General features: G+C 39.2%; 1 protein-coding gene across 1 annotated transcript in view; it reads right to left on the bottom strand.

The window, feature by feature from the left end:
* Nucleotides 1-17534, bottom strand: part of LOC130106303 (uncharacterized) — a 40760-nt gene extending 23226 nt beyond the window's left edge. Inside the window, exons 1-9 of the mRNA XM_056272372.1 lie at nt 17511-17534; nt 14218-14347; nt 13893-14051; nt 13659-13796; nt 2378-2529; nt 1572-1675; nt 1273-1465; nt 444-575; nt 204-347 (exon numbers count right to left, since the gene is read on the bottom strand). Coding sequence (XP_056128347.1) covers nt 204-347; nt 444-575; nt 1273-1465; nt 1572-1675; nt 2378-2529; nt 13659-13796; nt 13893-14051; nt 14218-14347; nt 17511-17534 — 1176 coding nt within the window. The remainder of the gene's footprint in view (nt 1-203; nt 348-443; nt 576-1272; nt 1466-1571; nt 1676-2377; nt 2530-13658; nt 13797-13892; nt 14052-14217; nt 14348-17510) is intronic.
* Nucleotides 17535-22062: the final 4528 nt, after the last annotated feature.

The raw sequence follows: 22062 nt of genomic DNA, 5'->3' as shown, positions 1-22062 counted from the left end.
AGAAATACTGAAATCACTGAATGATCTGATGCTGTTAACGGTCATTGTTTTGTTGAAATATTGGCATCAAGTAAATGCTGTTGTTAACTTGAAATGCTTTTGGAAAAAAAAGCCTTTTTTTTGCATGGCCTTTTAACACCAATCGTAAAACCTGTCAAAACACTTATTTGAAAACACCTGCACACTATACAATGCAATTATACCTTTGCTTGAGACATGAGGTAGGCCCAGCAAACTGGGGTATACTCAAAAACATCCATGTCCTCAATTACCCTGTCATCAGATCTTTTTGTATGGCTGGGTAACAACTCTCTGAAGAGATAGTACAGTCCTTCAACTATGGCAATCTGTAAGTAGAGGCAATATAATACATTAAGACATTACATAAATGTACATATACAGCATATTTATAGAAACAATATTTATGTAAAATTTTATTTTACCTTCTGGACCCGTGTACCAGTCTTGTTTTGGCAGATAGTCTGATACAAGCTCTGGGCTAAGGCATTGCATCCACTGATTTTCCGAATGTATGCAATCACATTCTTGAATCCCTCTCCTATATTTTTAATTTTCTAGATGTTCAGAATTAGATTGAGTGGAAGCATAGTATTAGATTTACAAACACATTTTTTTAGCCCATTCATGATACATAAGTATAGCCTAATATGGTTTAATGTAGGTCATCTGTTTATGAACCATGTATCAGGTTAGTATAAGATAGGAGAGTTTGCTTTGCTATGCATGCCAGAAGTACGGTGGCCGAGAGCTCAACACACTGCAACTGAAGAAAACGCACGCAAAATAAAAAAAAACAACAGCAAATTAAGAAAACATTCATCAGTTTGAAAACACATGCTGAAAATCCTCACAAAGGATTTGAAACGCAATGGTACAGAAACGCACTGCAATTACTCACTATGCAACCAAATACAGAAACGCACTGCAAATACTCACTATGCAACTAAATACAGAAACACACTGAAATTACTCACTATGCAACCAAATACAGAAACGCACGTATTATCAAACTGATGTTTTCTTAATTATGAATCGCTCCCTATCATCTATATAGTACACTTTATTTGCCATATATACACTATAGTAAATGTGTGATTATGATTCTAGAGTCGAGAGCATTTGACAAACTGTCTTGCCAAAGAAACTATAACATAAGAGCTGGTGTGTAAAGCCAATATTTTGAATGTGATGTGAAGTAATTGTTTTAATGCTGAAAAAAAGTCAAACGAGTAATCAGCAAAGGAAACTTACAATGGCATTCAAAACTGAGAAAAAGGCACTGAGGCCCTTCTCTGTTTGTTTCACTGATGGTGTGACATCACTTTGGCAGAATATAGTCCTCTGCGGTGCTTCATCGTGAAATGAGGACAAAGAGAATTGCAGCACCTCGTCTTCACTGATTGCAAGATTACGTAGTGTATCATTGACTTTACATGCATAGTCTCTGTAAAAGAGAGAAATGTAAAGTATTGATTAAAATTAATAAGATTTAAAATATAGTATTTAGAGTGTTTTGATCTGATATTCCATATTAAAATGAAGCAAATTACTTGAGGTAAAGCACGTGTGAAGGTATTCCACTCTCAAGTGAAAGCCGTCCTCTCAAGTCAGTCAATGTGTCACAATCCAAGTTCACATGGATTTCATACTTGCCCTGTTTATTAAAAAAAAAAAAAAAAAAAAAATTGTATATACCGGTATATATAGTTTTCTGTGTGTACATGTACAATAGTTGTCCATATCTACATGCCTAAATTTAGCCCATGCATGTGCAGAAGTTTAGAGTCTAAAAGTTTTTAGAGACACAGTTGACAGCATTAGTTATAAGTTTTAAATGTATGGTACCATAGACCATGTGACCAGCGGTAACATTTATAAGGGGTTATAAATAGATTTCAACCTCTACAAAATTTGACTTTTGGGGGTTGAATAATTTTGTATATTGGTTAAGGCTAATTAGACCCAAATTTAAACTCTGTAACTCAGCTTTACATTCTCAGAATCACTCGAATGTGTGTAAATTACCCTTCTATGAGGCTTACTAATGGCTGGTACCCTATTCTTAATAAACACCCCAATTAGGTACAGTCCTCCAAAGAAATGTGTATTTTAAATGACTGATGTGTACTTTAAATGACTGATATAGTGCATCTAAAAGGAAAGATGTGAAAATGAATTACAACGAATTGTGCTCACGGTAGAATGACATTAAACCAGTGGCTCATGGTCAGACCTTTCAAACCCAAAGAAGGGGTGATAGTTAAAATAGTGAAACTTTCAATAAGTGAAATATAAAATGTATTGGGGGAGGGGAAAAGCTGCATTTAAATAGATAACATTATTTTTGTCTTGTTACTTTTAGCATCACATGACAGAAGAGACTGTTTGGGCCTTCATTTCTCATGTTGTTTTCCTGGGAGGGTCTGGCAGTTCCTCGTAAGTTTTCTTTTGGTGTAAATATGGCGTAGAGTTCACTCCCATTTTCAATGTGCCTGTCTTTCAGGGACCCTGTGAGGATAAACAAAACATGCAAAGACAATTTCAGTTACATTAAATAGAGAAAATCAAAGCTGTCTGAACACACTAGATAGAGATATCAATGATTAATCAGTGAACAACGATTTTATTAAATCACTTCGATTGTCGATTAATCAGTTCAGCACAAATGCGTTCAGTAATCATTGAAAGCAGATGCTGAAAACACTTATAAGATCAACAGATGCTGGTGCACATATTTATGTCCGCTACACAAATGCTCGGCTTGCATGAAAAAAGTAATAGGGGCTGAACATCACGAGTGCAGAAGCGCTTTAAGGAAAGATTATGTTCCATTTACAGTTGACAGAAGTATTACAGTAATAAACAATATATTATATTATATACATTGTCGGGCTGGGGGAATTAACGCGTTAATCTTTGCGATTATATTATCTTTGCGAAAATATAACGCAATTGACGCAGCACTTTCAAACGCAGAGTTCAAATTTCCGGCCGCCGATTTTCTCCATTTTGGGGTTTTGGCCGAAAGAGAAAAAGGCCGAAAATATGCTGCCCCGCCCCTCCGTGTTCGGCGATCAGGATCCATGAGCGGGTATTTTCCGCTCCGTGTGTGCGCCGTGCTCTCTGTTCCGTGTGTGTGTGCGCGCCGCGTTCTCCGATCCGTGTGTGTGTGTTGGGCTCAATGTTCCGCTCCGCGTTTGTGCTGCCGTGCTCTCCGTTCCGTGTGTGTGTGTGCGCGCCGCATTCTCCGTTCCGTGCGTGTGTGTGCGCGCGCCGCGCTCTGTTCCGTGTGTGTGTGTGCGCGCCGCGTACTCCGTTACGTGTGTGTGTGTTGGGCTCAATGTTCCTCCCCGCGTTCTGCTCTGTCGTTCACGGCCCAAACGCTCCAATCATGAACCGATCAAGCACTGGAAAAGCAAAGTCTGCTCAAATAAAGTGATATTTCTCAGTAGTGGACTTCTGTTTGCAAGAGCCCTTCTGAGCTGGTATAGCCATGCTGGGCAACATTGGTAAAATGACCTCCTCTGATCACATGCTCTGGTAATAATTAGCTTTGTAGCACTATACTTTATTTTGATCATTAGTAAAAAATAAATAGAATAAAAACCAGTTAAATCTGAATGCATAGAACTGAATGAATAATAATATATTGATGTTAAATATTATTTAAATATAGGGCTATTTTCTGTTCCTTTTTTTTCTGTGTTTAATTTAATTCGGTGATTCTACGTTTAAATATTGATGATTACAAGCTTGGGGGAAATGCAATTACTTGCAATTAATCACAGCAAATTGTGCAATTAATAAGTAAAAAAATTTTATCGATTCCCAACCCTAATATATTACTACTGTGTCATTATGGTTGATGTGCTGAGATGCCATATTGGAGTCAGAAGTCGGGGTTGTTGCGGTTTCTCAGTCCCAACTCTGACTTGTTCCAGTTAAAAGTTCCCACTGGGAACTAGGAATTTCCCACTTCCAAGGACAAATGGAGCGCACCATTATGCACACTACAAACACTGCGATCAAGTTCAACATGTCTTTATTTACTGTAATTCTGCCTCTGTCAATATTTCAAATATTTTGTTTGTTTTAATGAGCACCATGAGGGAGTTGCATCAGGAATTAAGATCTGATCACAAGCGCCCAGCCAACCCTTACAAATATATAAGTCTACTTCAAGTTAATTTTATTAAGTATACTTAAGTAAAGGTCAAGTATATTCCGGGATCCACTGCCGCTTCAATGTATATATATGTTTTTTTTATTTTTTTTTTATTTATAAGTTATTGATCAATAATCAATATTTTTTTCCTTCTACATATTAAATGAGTTGAACAACTTCTTCAAGCGTATGTTATTAAAGCACTAACGGATAATAATGAATATTGTCTGCACCTCCATAGAGAGAAAGAACATGCATTTGGTCATGCTCTGCTCTAAACTAGAGCCCGACCGATATGGATTTTTGGGGGCCGATGCCGATAAAAAAAAGCCAGATACCGATATATCGGCCGATATTATTTATGTGTATATTATAATACAGTAGCAATATTATGTATGTGTATTATAGTACAGTACCAGTCAAAAGTTTGGACACACTTTCCTATTGGTGTGTACAAACTTTTGATGGGTACTGTATATAGAATACACAGTATAAACAGAATAAATATATAAACGTTTTGCAATGATCACTCAAATGTGGTGATCAAACACTTGTGTGAAACAGATATGTAATGGAGACAGGGTGAATGATAGAATGATACATTTGAGCTGTAACCAAACTAGTTTGCATTGCATGTTATATTATATTATATTATATTATATTATATTCTTAATACTGTTGCATAATCTTTACTAACGACTTTGTCTTTTAATTTAGTCACGTTATATAAAACATAACATATCAATAAATATATCAAAAGTGTCACTGACAAAACCTTATTATTCAATTCAATTCAAATGCATTTGTATAGCGCTCTTCACAATACATATTGTTTCAAAGCAGCTTGAAGGCTCGTACACACCGGGACGAATATCGGCGCGCGTTATTCGGCAGCGTTATTCGGCAGTGTTTTTCAACGCGTTTTTTGTGTTCACACCCAAGCGATTTTCGCTGACGCTGAGCCGAGTGAACATGCCAATTCATTCCCTGACATTAGATGGTGCCCATTTGCTCTGCAATACCACTCCATAACAGTTCTCTTTTATCAAGATTTTTGTAGTCGCTGTCGCGTTTGTCATATAGTTCTTTATGTTCCGACACCAACGAGACCAGCAGCTCTACATTCATCTTGCCTTGCATCTTCCTCGTCTTATTTCTTCCCGGCAGTGTAGACGCTACTTGGCGTATATCTTCTTCGCCGTTATGTGTGCTCGGCAAGACCGTTTTGTGTTTGAGCGCCCCCAAGTTGTGTTTTACTGTAACTTCAGAAGCTCCAGACACGTGAGCAAAAGCGCCAATCTCATTGGTCGGATAGTTTTTGACGCGGCGCGTCAAACTAAAAAAACGAATCCGAGGCGTTTTTTAAAAAATGACGCTTTTACGCGTGGCGTTTTTCGCGTCGGTGTGCACACTCACTTTGGCCCCCTTTGTTTAGTCAGGAGGCGTTAAACGTCGGCGAATATCGTGCGCGAAATTCGTCCCGGTGTGAACAGGCCTTTACAGAAAGTGCATTTCAGAAATGTACAGTTACATACATTTAGTTAATCGTATTAATTTAATGTAAAATATTATCTTCTATTTTTAGTCGTAATTCCTCTAATCTCTACCAGTGGAGGAAGAACTCAGATCTTTTTACTAAAGTAAAATGATTTCCATTACACGAGAGTAGATGTTAAAACTTCATGCTGATTTGTACTCGGCTTTCGCCAAGATAAGCAACACTAAGACGTAGCTTTACAGTAAACTATGCTTCTCCATCCATTTACGCTTCTTTCCATAAGGTAGTGTGACTCCCCTTCTGTCCGGCGTTAACGGCAGCAGTGTACTTGGCACGTTAGCGCACGCAACGGCTGCAACTACAGGACCAGCACGACAACCGTCTGGATTGAACCGAGTAGGGGACATCTCTAGGGTCTTCAAGTGGGCACCTTCCGTCCTCAGTGTTTCGTCGACTAGCCCACGACACCTCAAGAGGGCTCGACAGTGACTCTGGCGTCCCAGAGTCACCCCCCTCCATCCCCCACTCAACTCAGCCCAGCTTACTGACCTCTACATCCCTCCTGCTGCTGAGACCTAACCACAATATCACAATCTCTCCGCGACCCAACCATACGCGCCAACCCGTTGACTAAGGCTGTCGAGCCCCACTGGTGCGTTAATATGCAGTTTCAGTGGACAACGGTTCCGTATGGCATACCACCTACCGCAAAACACAATATCTACCCAACCACCCCTCATTCACGCAATATCCACAGGAACGTATACAAACAAACCAACAGACTCTTCAAGTTTTCAAGAACTCTACGAAACCGTAGCGTGGCGGCCTGTACACAGCCAGCTAGAATCTTTCCGTCTCAACCACAGCCAGTTGCTGCTCCTTTCTGCTGCTTCAGATAAGTTCTTTACTGTGCGACGCAACTCTTGGCCACTGAATCCGACGTCTCTGAGGAACCGGGTTGTAGAGTGTGCCACAAAACCTCGACAACCCACTTCCACTGGATAAACCTGGACTCTCCATCCTCGCTGTTCTGCTTCAGTGGCCAGATGAGCATACCGCAGTTTCTTCCTCTCATATGCCTCATCTACCGCATCCTCCCATGGCACTGTTAACTCTATCAGTTGAACAATGCGTGCTGATCCAGACCACAAAACAATATCTGGTCGTAGGTTAGTGGTGGCAATCTCAGGTGGAAAAATAAGCCGTTGGTCAAGATCAGCCAGCATCTTCCAGTCCCTAGCAGCTTCCAGTTGTCCTGGGCGAGAATTGGTGTTAACACCTTTTCTTGGTGGTTGCTCGCCTGGGCGGAGGAATATTGTCTTCTGCGTGTAATGTTTTGCTAGAACAGGTGGCAACTTATTGGTCATGTTACGCTTGCCTTCTAATGCTAAAGCCAAACATCGTAGTACTTGGTCATGGCGCCAAGTAAACCGACCTTGGCTAAGAGCCACCTTACATCCTGTCAAAATGTGCCTTAATGTGGCAGGTGATGAACACAAAGGACAAGAGGGATCCTCTCCTACCCAGAGGTTTAGGTTCTGCGGTGATGGGAGAACATCATATGTTGACCTAATAAGGAAACTGATCCTACTCTCTTCCATTGACCAAAGGTCTTGCCAGCCCATCTTACGTTGTTCCACACTCTCCCATCTCATCCACTCTCCCTGCTTGGCCTGTGAAATGGCCTTTATACACCTCATCCTCTCCTCCTGCTGTCGCACCTCGTTGACTACCAGCTTCCTCCTTTGAGCTGGGCCTGCCTTGTGCCATTTAGGAGGAGCTAAACTGAGCCCAAAACCCCCTCTTCCATGCTGTACCTGTCCCACGATATCCCTAATTTGAAGGGCAGCCTTTGCCTCTACTACAGATTTCTTTGCTGACCACTTTCTACCAGTTTTTAACACAGGGGCTGCCTCCCTTACACATTTGTCGCGTGACTCTACTAAGGTCATTTCCAGTCTGACCTTGGCACACTTGAACTCCTCGGTTAAAGCAGAGACTGGCAGCTGCAATATTCCTTTACTATAAAGTCCTACTCTGCTGAGGCAGCGTGGAACTCCCAACCATTTCCTGATGTATGAACTTACCAACGCTTCCAGCTTCTCCACTGTTGTCAAAGAAACCTCGTACACGGTCAGCGGCCACAGCAACCTCGGCAGTAGACCAAACTGAAAGCACCAGAGTTTTAGTTTACCAGGTAGAGCACAGCTGTTTATGCTCTTCAACCCTTCCACTGCTTGTCGTCTAACTTCTCCCACCCGAACTGTGTCCTTTAGATCCCCATCGTACCATCTCCCAAGACTCTTCACTGGCTTCTCAGAAACTGTTGGTATTGCCTCACCATTAATGAAGAATGTTTTATCTACTACCTTTCCTTTAACTATCGAGATGCTCCTTGATTTAGAGGGCTTAAATTTCATTCGTGCCCATTCAATATTATCTGTTAACTTCCCCAATAACCGATTAGTGCAGGCTACTGTTGTAGTCATGGTTGTCATGTCATCCATGTATGCTCTGATTGGTGGTAGTCGCATCCCAGAAGCCAAGCGCTCTCCTCCTACTACCCATCTTGATGCCCTCATGATTACTTCCATCGCCATGGTAAAAGCCAGTGGAGAAATGGTGCATCCTGCCATTATTCCAACCTCTAGGCATTGCCATGCAGTGCTGAATTTTGGAGTTGAGAAACTGAATTGCAAATCTCCAAAATAGGCTTTCACTAACTTTGTTATTGACATTGGTACTCTGAAAAAATCAAATGCTGCCCAAAGAAGCTCATGTGGCACTGAACCATATGCATTAGCCAAATCCAGGAATGTCACATGGAGCTCCTTCCTCTCCTTTTTAGCTGACTGAATTCGTTGCCAGATAACATTGATGTGTTCTAAGCATCCTGAGAACCCTGGAATACCCGCTTTTTGAACTGAGGTGTCAATAAAGCCATTCTTTAACAGGTAGGTGGACAATCTCTGGGCAATAATGCTGAAGAAAATCTTACCCTCAACGTTTAATAGTGAAATAGGACGAAACTGACTGATGCTTGTAGCATCTTTTTCTTTAGGTATAAAGACTCCACCTGCTCTGCGCCATGCTCTAGGTACAACCTGTTTTTCCCATGCCACTTTCATCAATTTCCACAGAATTCGCAGAACTCCTGAAGCACTCTTGTACACTCTGTACGGAACTCCATTAGGCCCTGGAGCTGATGAAGCCCTTGCCTTTCTCACAGCCTGCTCTACCTCTTTCCACTTAGGTGCACAGACCTCCATTTGGTATTCTGGTGGGTTGATAGGTGGTATGTCTGATGGAATTGACATAGGCTCATGCCTTTTTGCATCTGTATGCGTGTCCTCCAAATATCTCTCTAGCTCAATCCTAGATGTTTTTAAAGTGCCATTCTTCTCACTGGTGAATAACTTCTTTACGAATTTGAATGGGTCTTTATAGAAATTAGCCCTCGCACGTTCCTTCTTTTTGTAGCGTTTCCGTAGGCGCTCAGCTCTGCGTAATGTTGCCAGCTTATCTTTTATGGCCCTTTGTAAGAGATTGAGTCCCTCCTTCTGACTTTGTTCTGCTCTTTTCCATTGCTTCCTCAGCTGTCTCCTTTCTCTAACTAACCCTTCAATTTTCTGCTGCCGTCTAGACATTCCAGGAGTAGTTTGTACTTTTTCCTTCCTTTTTTCCACACCAAACCTCTCACTTCCATATGCGTAAATGATGTCCCCAAATTTATCCAGCTTCTTTTCAACTGTACCAGTTAATCTTTCCAATGCAAAGCATAGATCTGTGTTTACCGTGTCCCATGCAGTTTTCTCACAAGCTCTTGGCCATCTTACTCCAGGCCTATGCCCGTTGAGGTTCTTTTCTCTCTTATGCTGGTTAGCCTGACCGGGTTCACAAGTATGAATATGTTCATCACTAACTGTGCAAGCCCTCCTTTCGTCAATGACAGGGGTGCTGATATCCTGCGAGCCGTGGTTTGCTTCCTGTCGCTGGATTTCATTCGACTGACTTGACTGACTTCGTAAGAAGTACTGATCAATGCGAGGCCCTTGTCCCTTCTCCCTCAAGCATTTCATTTTCCCTTGATGAACCTTCAAACCCCTGACCGTTGTCACCTTGCTCCAGCCACAGACACAAACTTGGAGTTCAATGACTTTACTTACTGCAGATCTTGAACTAGTCTTACTCTCCATACTCATAAATTAATAATATCATAATGAAAACGTTTTTAATTACATAGGCCTACAGTACTTTTATACTATTTTTAAATAAGTAGTAAGCAAAATGTACTAAACGTGAAACATAGTGTTTTAATTATATACATTATTTCTTGTGTATGTAGCGTTAGGCAGAATGAGCTTCAACACTGTCTACACCGGACGCGGCCGTTATTGCTCGCAACAGCTGTTTACCCGAGACGCGAAAAAGCGCCCGTTACAAAGCAGAATGGGGCATCAGTTTACTGTCGGAGATCTGTCGCTCGAGCGACGCATTTTAATCAATGTTTCATCAACCAATTGCCTGAATTTAATACATAAGAAGTAGCCTAAATATAGCAGACAATATAATCAGGACTTCTCCGCTGCGCCCTTGCAATAGTCACAAGCTCACACAATACGTGACAGAGGCTGGTAGCAGAGAAATCAATTCTGTGAATTACACTGCGCAAATCAAAAGTAATAGGCTACTACCCACCGGATGAAGAAGGGTTGGCTCTCAACAGAACATAAAATATTCATTTTATTTTATTTTTCGTGTTCGCATTTATGAGGGAAAAACAACGGATGTGACAAGCCAACGCGCGGCACTAAAAGACTTTAAAACTTTCACAGAGCCCTCAAAACAGAAAGCACAAAGCCTTTCATTAAAGTGAATTTCGTTTTGTATTAATTGTATCTTAATTTTAATCAATGTTTCATCAACCAATTGCCTGGATTTAAAAAAATAAGAAGTAAATATAGCAGACAATAGATAATCTCGACACGGAGCCGCCCGTGAACTGCAACTCGTCTCATATATTAACCGAAACTCAGCAGAAATATATCTATATTGAAATGTCTACTTTTAAACAGAACAATTCAAAACGAAAGACAGACTGCTCTCTGCTGTAATCTGTATATGAAATGTGCATTTCTCTCTGGCGTGTTCACTGAAGATCGCGAGTCAGCGTCGTCAACTTTGCAGCGACACTGACTGAAAACACTTGTTTATTAATAAAAAAATAAAATGTCTCCTTGCTATATTTTATGTATTCACAGTCATTACTTTTGCCAGTTCTTTGTGACAGCTTTTATGTGCTTTATTGGCAGCGCCACCCTTACATGAATCACCGCACCAGCATTTTTTAAAATATTAATTTATCGGCCATTATAAAGGCCTATGCCGATAGTTAGGAAAATGCCTAATATCGGCCGATAATATCGGCGCGCCGATATATCGGTCGGGCTCTACTCTAAACAAGAAACTTTCCCAAAACATACAGATAGAGTGTTTTGGGAAAGTTTTTTTTAGAGCAGAGCTCGACCTTGACGAGGCTGGATTCTGTGTGTGTGTGTGTGTGTGTGTGTGTGTGCGCTAATATTCTGTTTCACAGGTCAGTATTGGTAAGATGAACGACTGGAGAGATGGAATAATTAGTTGTTCTCGACATGTTGGCGCCAAGATATTGTAGTTCTGTGAACGCAGGGTTCAGGTGTCATCAATGAAGATACGCTTTTGTCTAACACTCAATGAGGACATTTCCTCTTTATAATTTTTGTGTACCATTTCAAAACTACTTGGGACTAAATTGGCCTTTTTTTTGTGTAAAAGTATACTTTTTAGTGTAACCGTAGTAAACTGTGTACAAAACTAGTTTTGTACTGCAACTGAAGGTATATATATATATATATATGTAATATATATATATATATATATATATATATATATATATATATATGTAAACTAACACTATACTGTTATAGGTATAGTGATAGTTTACTAGTCAAATGCTTGTTGCACAGTTTATAAAAGTACACTTTGAAGTATACTCTCAGTATAAAACTACTAAACTAGCAGTTTACTGACAGTATACCTGTAAGTTCTTTAAGTGAACATAACATTATACTTATAATTTACCATTTATATTACTTTAGCACTTTTAGTATATTATCCATGTTCCTATTTAGGTATTAGTGTTTTATACTCGAAATATACCTTTAGGGATGTCACGGTACCAAAAATCCAGTAGTCGGTACCGATACCATTAAAATTTTACGGTTCTCGGTACCAATTTCGGTACCACAGGAAGTTCATGGAATGTAGAGAACCACTCGTTATACATAAATCAGGTAACAGTTCATGTTTTACATTACTTACATATACGATTTAGTTTTCATCCAAATAATACGTGCCGAGTGAACGATCAAGAGCATTCAACAGAACTGCGCTCTCTCTCGTCAGTTAACGTTAATAATAAGCTACATGCCTCTTTTTATTTTCTTTGCCATTGACATCCGACAGAACTACAAACTTTCCACTGACGTCTGTTAAAAGGGATGTGCTCGACCAGCTCGCGTGTCTGTGCCGCTGCGCGCTCAATCCACTGCGAGGTTTCCTCTGATCAGCTCGCGCCCCACAGCTATGTTACTGTACACACGCTGCCTGGTAGGCCAATCGGTTGTTGGTATTGGAGCATTTTTACGAGTACATGAGCTCGTTATCGGTGCATCCCTATTTATAATAATTCAAGCACTAGGGGTGTGCCGGTTTCAGAATTGGTGATGACGGTTATGACGCGAGTCAAATGTGACGGTTCGTAACATAACCGTCGTCGGGGGGGGGGGGTTGAATAACTGTTTGTCTGTTATAGGACAACTTAGTTTGAATAAACAAGCAGACACTGATTAGCTACTGGCGTTTATTTAACATGAACAGTAAGACAACTAGAAGTGAATGTGCTTTCCATTAAATGTATCACACAGAAAACAAAACCTTAACAAAAAAAAAAAAAAAACGTTGCAATGAACGTGCTTTGTTTTAAATAAATCACACACAGTAAACAAAACCTTAACGAAAAAACTTTGGAATAAACTTTGCAATTTAGACGCACAAACTGCGTGCCGGTGCGGTGAGACGTACGGCTCGGGCAGATTCGGCTGGAAGTCGGTCATCCTCGGACGCGGCGCCGCGCGCGCTGTTACAAAAAAAGCCGTGCACACAGCCAAGCCAAATGGGGTCTTGCTGGTCTTGTGCACCGAACGCGTAATTTTTGCCGCGCGCACCTTCGCGATCGTGCGGACGCGTCGAGTATAAACAAGGCTTTACTCCGTGTCAGCGCGCGCTCTGATCGGTAAAGGGGCACAGACCTCTCCCGAATCATCTCCAGCAGTAGCAGCCTCCGTTTCCCTCGTAAGCTGATATTAGTATTTAAACATTCTCTATGATAAAAAATGTTTGTAAAAAATATTTTAATAGCACGGTTTTGGCGGTTATAGAGTTCTAATGACGGTGTTCAACTATAACCGTCGGCCTCACGGTTATATAATAACCGTCACACCCCTATCAAGCACTTTGCTGAGAAAAAAACATTTTTGTAATTTTATGTACCGAAAGCCCTGACATGCATCCATTCAGTTCAGTATTTCGACTAGTTTGGCTTCTATGTGGGCATTTGAAGTTCTCTACATGCGTTTTATAGTATTAACGTTAACGATTATTTGATTAATTGTTTTAATAGAAATTGATTATCACAATTCCTGAAAATGTTCATCCCTAATTCATCCCCAATTCATTTTTTCATTTAGATTATGACTGATTTGCTTTTAGCCCGTGAGATCGTTACAAATATAAAGTATTAAAATAAATAAATCAACTGCCAGGAAAAAGACTGTATAATTGGTTAAGTACAAAAAAAGTTTCTTATTTCAGTGCTGTATACTGCATACTGTTACAGTGCCACATTATTAAATATGAATATCAATAAACACTCACATGTGTTGAAGAACGGGTCATCTGTCAAAGGCATCCCGTCAACAGTGAACAGACACACAGTCATGTGGTCACCGATGTTCTCGTGAATGCTGATCCTCAGAATGAGATCCTCCACTGTGTTCTGTAACGGGTCCATATCTGTGCGAAAAACAAACTCAAAATTACGATGACTTCATTTTTAGAATAAAAGTCATTATTGTCTTTCAAGTTTAAGGGACTCACCAAAATACATACCTTGTATTTCTTTGCGCCCTTGACATTTTGGGAATGAATAATAGAGGAAATATGCCTGAAGTGATTTCCTCAATGATGCTTTTGGTGGAGGAGCCAAACCGAGTCTCTGAATGTCCTCGATCATGTTCTTGAATTTGTTCTTCTGAACTTGCTTAAACTCTTTGGGAGACACCAAATAGAGAACGTCATTTAATAATAATAAAAAAAAATTTGTTTAAAGGTATAATTTGAATAATTGTTGTAGTAATAACGGCATGTAATAACTTTATTATTTAAAAAAATGTATGAACAAATTTTTCCAGTGAAATCTGTTGATAAATCTTACTCATGTTGTCCAAGTCCTCATCAGTCACACCGTCAATGAAATCCTTCACCTCCTCAATCCCAAGCTCAACAAACTGGTTGTAAAACTTCTCTAGTTTGTAGTTTTCTAAAAGCTTCAATACTTCATTCATCTGAAAACACATTCAATTTATAATGAGTACATTTTCTTTACAGAAAATACCAACGCTTCAATAAATATTGCATATTTTGGTATTAATGTTATAGCCTAGACAAAGTTTACTCGTTTAGCTTGGCTTCCAGAGAATATACACTCACCGGCCACTTTATTAGGTACACCTGTCCAACTGCTCGTTAACACTTAATTTCTAAGCAGCCAATCACATGGCGGCAACTCAGTGCATTTAGGCATGTAGACATGGTCAAGACAATCTCCTGCAGTTCAAACCGAGCATCAGTATGGGGAAGAAAGTTGATTTGAGTGACTTGATTTGATTGTGATGATTGTTGGTGCCAGAAGGGCTGGTCTGAGTATTTCAGAAACTGCTAATCTACTGGGATTTTCACGCACAACCATCTCTAGGGTTTACAGAGAATGGTCCGAAAAAGAAAAAACATCCAGTGAGCGGCAGTTCTGTGGGCGGAAATGCCTTGTTGATGCCAGAGGTCAGAAGAGAATGGGCCGACTGATTCAAGCTGATAGAAGAGCAACTTTGACTGAAATAACCACTCGTTACAACCGAGGTATGCAGCAAAGCATTTGTGAAGCCACAACACACACAACCTTGAGGCGGATGGGCTACAACAGCAGAAGACCCCATCGGGTACCACTCATCTCCACTACAAATAGGAAAAAGAGGCTACAATTTGCAAGAGCTCACCAAAATTGGACAGTTGAAGACTGGAAAAATGTTGCCTGGTCTGATGAGTCTCGATTTCTGTTGAGACATTCAGATGGTAGAGTCAGAATTTGGCGTAAACAGAATGAGAACATGAATCCATCATGCCTTGTTACCACTGTGCAGGCTGGTGGTGGTGGTGTAATGGTGTGGGGGATGTTTTCTTGGCACACTTTAGGCCCCTTAGTGCCAATTGGGCATCGTTTAAATGCCACGGCCTACCTGAGCATTGTTTCTGACCATGTCCATCCCTTTATGGCCACCATGTACCCAACTTCTGATGGCTACTTTCAGCAGGATAATGCGCCATGTCATAAAGCTGGAATCATCTCAGACTGGTTTCTTGAACATGACAATGAGTTCGCTGTACTCAAATGGCCTCCACAGTCACCAGATCTCAACCCAATAGAGCATCTTTGGGATGTGGTGGAACGGGAGATTCGCATCATGGATGTGCAGCCGACAAATCTGCGGCAACTGTGTGATGCCATCATGTCAATATGGACCAAACTCCCTGAGGAATGCTTCCAGCACCTTGTTGAATCTATGCCACGAATAATTGAGGCAGTTCTGAAGGCAAAAGGGGGTCCAACCCGTTACTAGCATGGGGTACCTAATAAAGTGGCCGGTGAGTGTATATGCACATGTTTGGTAATTAATTTGTTTGATCATTATACAATCAAGTTACTCAAGAATTATAAATTTGAAGAAAGGTTTCTTTTCTTTTTCTCATTGTACTCTTTTGTTCTCATGCAGGGGTTAACTTATTATTTGTGTTGTGTGTGTGTGTGTGGGGGGTGGGGGGTTACATGCCATGACCAAGTAACCAATGTAAATAAATAAATGTAACTTTTTTTTTTATTATAATACTGGAATGCATAAATATTACACAGAAGTGTGATATTTAAAAAGCATGTAAAAAAAAAAAAAAAAAAAAAAATAATTATCACACTGTGTGTGCTTATCAGCTGGTGTCAGGTTATATGAGAATGTGCTGAACGCATGTTTCTTTTTTTATTCATACCACAACGGTATAGAAATGTTAAAATATGTATTTTCCTCAAAAGGCAAATAAAATTGTTCATTTAAAATGGACAGCAATATATTTAATCATGTCTGGTCATTTGAAAAATGTTTTTTTTTGGGTATACAGTGCGTGCAGAATTAATAGGCACGTTTTCTTTTACAGATAAAATAAGCCAAAAAAGAGATTTAACTCAGACTGAAAAGTAAAAAATTATTAGATGCCCAAGAAAGGACTGGTTAAGGCATGACAGTCCTTGCAAATGCAGAATGCAAATTAATTGATTACAATTAAGCCTAAAGGAAAGAGGTTTTTTTTTTTGGAGAAAAGGTTGGATTATGGTTTAAATTACTTGAGTGAGCTGTTTGATTAAACACTAAAACTTTATCCTACGATTCTTTTATGATCCGTTCATTGCGTCTGTCACGTGCCTATGGTCACGTCACGTGTGACACAGTGTTGCCAGATTGGGCGGGTTCCCGCCCAATTGGGCGGTTTTGAATTTGATTGTGCGGGTAAAAAAGGGTTTGGGCGGGTGGTCAAAATTTGGGCTGGTTTGGGATCATTTCGGCGGTTTTCAAACATCTACATTTTAAAGTCTAATTGGTTAAAAAAACGAAACTAAAGTGCATGTAGTCCATAAAATCAGTCATCATGACATTACTGTACACACACGCTCATGCAGAGTCAGCTGGCGTTAGTGTTGACATCACCGACGAGCACGCACTTTTAGCCAATCAGCGATCCGCAGGCAGACGCGATTGAGCGCGAGAAGTTGTAGCTGTATATTCAAGTGATCGCTAAGGCAAAGTGACATAGGCTACTATACAGTAGATGTAGATGTTTGTGTTCGGTGAAATTTTGCCTGTTAAAAGTAAGCCATTTAAATGAACAAAATGACTCGAATAAAGATTCGTTCATTTTGATGAACGAGAAAGTCAGTAAAATGATCCGAACTTCACATCACCTGGACTTAGTAATTTGAATGAGGAGAGATCTGTCCTGTTATAAAGTAGACAATAAAACTGATCGTTTTCATAAGAAATAAAACCTTATAGCCCCGCCCCCTTTTCAGCGATCCGCTCGTTATATTTCCACATTTCTTACAGGTAGTTATGAATTAACAGCTCGTTTTAAAAGTGTCCCGGTCTACTGACATTTGTTAAGACATCTACTTTAAACATTACAATGCTCATGATAACTTTCGTTAACTCTACAATAAGTAAATCCACTTCACCTGCTAATTACTCTTCGACAGCGATGCCAGAGAAATACTGTTACCGAAAAAATGGAAGTTCAAAGACAATTTCCAAAGATGGCGGCGCGCATGTGTCTCTGGAGAAAATGGTAATATAAGACCTTATAAAATACAGACACAGTCAGTTTACTGAGAAGCGTGAAAAATATTCTTACCGTTGTCTCCATTCGAGCAGCCATCTTGTAGCCAGCATCTCTCTCTTCAGTCTCTTGAGTTCAAGTGCCACACTGCCAGGTGGACTCTGAGGAACAAGAAGGGGCGTTTCCCAAACTTTGGCGCATTTCCAAACTTTGGCGCTTCAAACCGGGAGAGTTGTTTTTAACTAAGATACGGAAGCCTGAGAGGCCATTCATTATTTTTCATGAGAAAATAACATGTCAAGATCATGAAATAAAGATAGGCCTATATAAAATGCTGCATGCTATAGGACTTCCATAAAACAGGGAGCTATGCGTTTTTCCCGAGTGCCTGCCTAGAAGTTGGCTATGGAAACATAATATTAGACTCATGAAAATCACAGACTTTGAAGAGCATCAATTATTAATACTTGTAGCTTATAGCTTGAGAAGGCAAAATATGGTTAATAAAAAAGATCTAATAAATAAAGATCACTCTTTATTTTTTTTTCATAGGCCCTTTTTTTTCACAGTACAGAATCTTTCTTTTGACAGTTTGTTATATTAACTTTTGTCACAATATAACTATAGCCTTTATTTTACACGTCTAATTAATCATTAATAGGCCTAATAGCCTAATAATAATAAATATAGCAATTTGCATACATGCAATGCAACTCAAAGTGCTTCACAGGCAAAACAACAAATAATGAGAAGACAATTTCACACAATATCAATATAAAATATTTGAAAACGTTTCACATAAAGAAATTGACAAGACTCCTCACTCTTGGCTAGTTCCTATCCCAGACAGGATTGATATGTAATTAATTTTATATTCAATAATACACTTCAAAATATATAGATGTATATGTGATCAGATATGGTACTGCATGTATATTGCAGATATATTTACTCATGCAACATAAACACATATATAGAGAAATATATAATGTAATATATTTCTTATATTTTTTCAATTATTTACATAATAAATTATTCATTCTTTTTAGGCTATTTGACAACAGCTCTACAACACCTGCATGCACTAAATAATTTATCCAAGAGAATATCACTGTTCTGAGGAGTAGACAGCCATTTTAAAATATAGTAATTATAATCTTAATGTCCTTCGACCAATCGTCAACCGAACCACAGGCTCTACTCTTCAGCAGTGACCCCAAAAACTCACACATACCAGAAAACATTTTTAAATAAAAAAATAATAGAGCATTAAACACTAACAGATCTCCTCCCATATTAATATTGAGCAAAACACATCAAATAACACCTAATTTTAACATTTGCTCTCCTTTAACAGTCAGAAGCAAACCCAGATAGCAACATTGTTTCGGCCCAGATCCGGCCCACATCTGGCACTTGTGGGATGCGGATCTGGCCCACATGCAGCGTGGAATGACGGCCCTTGGGTGGCCCACTCCTGTTTGCCAGATCTGGGCCACAAGCAGGCCATAGCAATGCCACATGTCAGCCAAGAGCAAAGAAATAAACCAGAACTGGACTTTATCTGAGCCACAAATTCTGTGTAAATTAAATATGGAGTCATCTCAACCTTAATAAGCCTGTTAACAAGCAGAATCACTGAAAGAAAGAAGAGAATAGAAAAAGAGACGAGCAGAAACACAATAACTACAACTGACTTCAGACACAGTCTTAGATAAAATCAACTGAAGAAAAAAGAAGACATTAAATCTGTGAAGATCTCAGCAGAGGAGGATTAAACAACTCCACAAACAGCATTACCAGCCTCACTTATTACTAACCAGACTGACTTTATTTCTGTCAGACTTCTACAGAAGTTTTTATTGAGAATTAACAGAGGTTTAACTCTAATGTGTTTCATTTGAAGTCACCATAACAGTGATTAGTGTTTTCATTAGTTGGGCTCTTAACTCTTAATATTTCTTTTGTCTTTTTTTGGCCGTTGTGACAGTGTGTTTAGTCAAACACATTTGCAGCAGCAAAGAAAGCTAAAGTGAAAGGAGATCAGGTTATAATGGTTACCTGTTGATGGTTTTATAATCATCATGAAATAACTTGATTCACTGCTGTCTTTGGAATCTAACAATTGTGTTGATCCATTAATACACAGCAAAATCCCCCAGTGTTAAATTAACACTCCTCAGTGTTTATATGAGTCCTCACTCAGAAAGTGTTAAATGAACAATGAAGCAGGGCTAAAGTTAATGAGATAATTAAGTGATTAATTGAGTGATAATTGAGCATTATTGAAGACACCTGATGTTAACAAGCGGAATCACTGAAGGAGAAAATCGTAATTGGTATGTTACCATTATGGAGATTGGTGTTTGCTTTAGTTGGGCTGTTGACCCTTTAAGCTATTAACTGTAGTTTTGTTTGGCTGTTGAGTTATAACAGCCAGATGAACAAAGATAAAAGGTGATATGATGGTGTTGGTTGTGTTTTAACATTATCATTATTTCACAATCATTTGACCTGAATCACTGAACTCATATAGAGCCCAATTACTGAGTTACGTTTGCTTTATTGATTATAGCAGCACTGTCCTTGAAAAGCATAATGTTTGTAACTTTTACAATGTAATCCAAATACTTTCTTAAAACTTAATCACATACATAACTGTTTTTTTCTTCTTTTTTTTTACACAGACATCAAGAACCAGCCTGTGACTCTCAATAATGGTGACAATTATAAAGCATTTTGCAGTGTATTCTGGAAGCCACCAATCAAATCTCATTCATGGCTCCCATCATGCATTGCTGCATGAATAAATAATGAGCTTATGTTCAGAGGTGATCTTTTTGTAACCATTGTTGAGATTCATACGCTAATTCTTGATGTCTGTATGTGGCTACCTGAAATATTTTCAGAAGTTTTTTTTTTTTTTGTAATTGATTTGATCATTATGTTAAAACACAACCAACACCATCATATCACCTTTTCTCTTTGTTCATTCCAGCTGTTATAACTCAGGTACAGCAGCCAAACAAAATCTAAAGTTAATGATTTAAGGGGCAACAGCCCAACTAAAGCAAACACTGATCTCCATAATGGTAACATACCAATTACGATTTTCTCCTTCATTGATTCTGCGTTAACATCAGGTGTCTTCAATAATGCTCAATTATCACTTAATTAATCACTTAATGATCTCATTAACTTCAGCACCGCTTCAGTGTTAATTTAACACTCTCTGAGTGAGGACTCATATAAACACTGAGCAGTGTTAATTTAAAACTGGGGATTATGCTGTGTATTAATGGATCAACACAATTGTTAGATTCCAAAGACATCAGTGAATCAAGTTATTCCATGATGATTATTAAACCATCAACAGGTAACCATTATAACCTGATCTTATTTCACCTTATCTTTCTTTGCTGCTGCAAATGTGTTTGACTAAACATACTGTCACAACGGCCAAAAAAAAAAGACAAAAGATATATTAAGAGTTAAGAGCCCAACTAATGGAAACACTAATCACTGTTATGGTGACTTCAAATTAAACACATTATAGTTAAACCTCTGTTATTTCTCATAAAAGTCAGTCTGGTTAGTAATAAGTGAAGCTGGTAATGCTGTTTGTGGAGTTGTTTAATCCTCCTCTGCTGAGATCTTCACAGATTTAATGTCTTATTTTATCTTCAAGTGATTTCATCTAAGACTGTGTCTGAAGTCAGTTGTAGTTCTTGTGTTTCTGCTCGTCTCTTTTTCTGTTCTCTTCTTTCCTTCAGTGATTCTGCTTGTTAACAGGCTTATTAAGGCTGCAATTACTTAATATTTAATATACACAGATTTTGTGGCTCAGATAAGGCCCAGTTCTGGTTTATTTCTTTGCTCTTGGCTGACATGTGGCATTGCTATGGCCTACTTGTGGCCTAGATCTGGCAAACAGGAGTGGGCCACCCAAGGGCCGTCATTCCACGCTGCATGTGGGCCAGATCCGCATCCCACAAGTGCCAGATGTGGGCCGGATCTGGGCCGAAACAATGTTGCTATCTGGGAAGCATGCTGGGAACTTGAAATCTGTTGTAACTCATTCCGTGAATGTGTGTGTGTGTGTGTGTGTGTGTGTGTGTACATACATTCACATTTATATGTGAACATGCATGTGCAATATATGTACACAATAAAGGATACAACTTTGTGAATATTACATACAGTATAATGCTATTGTTGTCTTATTTGTGTGTATATTTTATATTCACTAATACACATGGTCAATGCATATATTGCAGTGTATTAAAAAAAAAAAAAACACTAGTTTTCCATATATGAAAATGTATTATGTAATATTGCATAATATTTTGCAGTATATTCCCGTATATTTTTGTTCCGTAAGGGAATCTTGTGTTAAAGAACTTGTGTGAGTCGTTCCTGAAGGAGAGAGATGAGAGGCGTTCATCAGTGTCTGAGGAGATCTGCAGTTTACACAGTGAGAAACTCAAACTCTTCTGTCTGGAGGACAAACAGCCGGTGTGTGTCGTCACGTGTGTGTTAACTCACAGAAATATGTCAATCACACATTCAGACCCAACAGTGAAGTTGTTCCATCATATAAGACGGATTTACAGATGAGTATAAACAC

The sequence above is a fragment of the Rhinichthys klamathensis genome, unplaced genomic scaffold (genome assembly GCF_029890125.1).
Source record: "Rhinichthys klamathensis goyatoka isolate OS25496 unplaced genomic scaffold, OSU_Roscu_1.1 h1tg000336l_1, whole genome shotgun sequence".
In the NCBI taxonomy this organism is placed as follows: Eukaryota; Metazoa; Chordata; class Actinopteri; order Cypriniformes; family Leuciscidae; genus Rhinichthys; species Rhinichthys klamathensis.
Note: the sequence above shows the minus strand (reverse complement) of the source record. Positions and strands in the feature narration are given on the sequence as shown.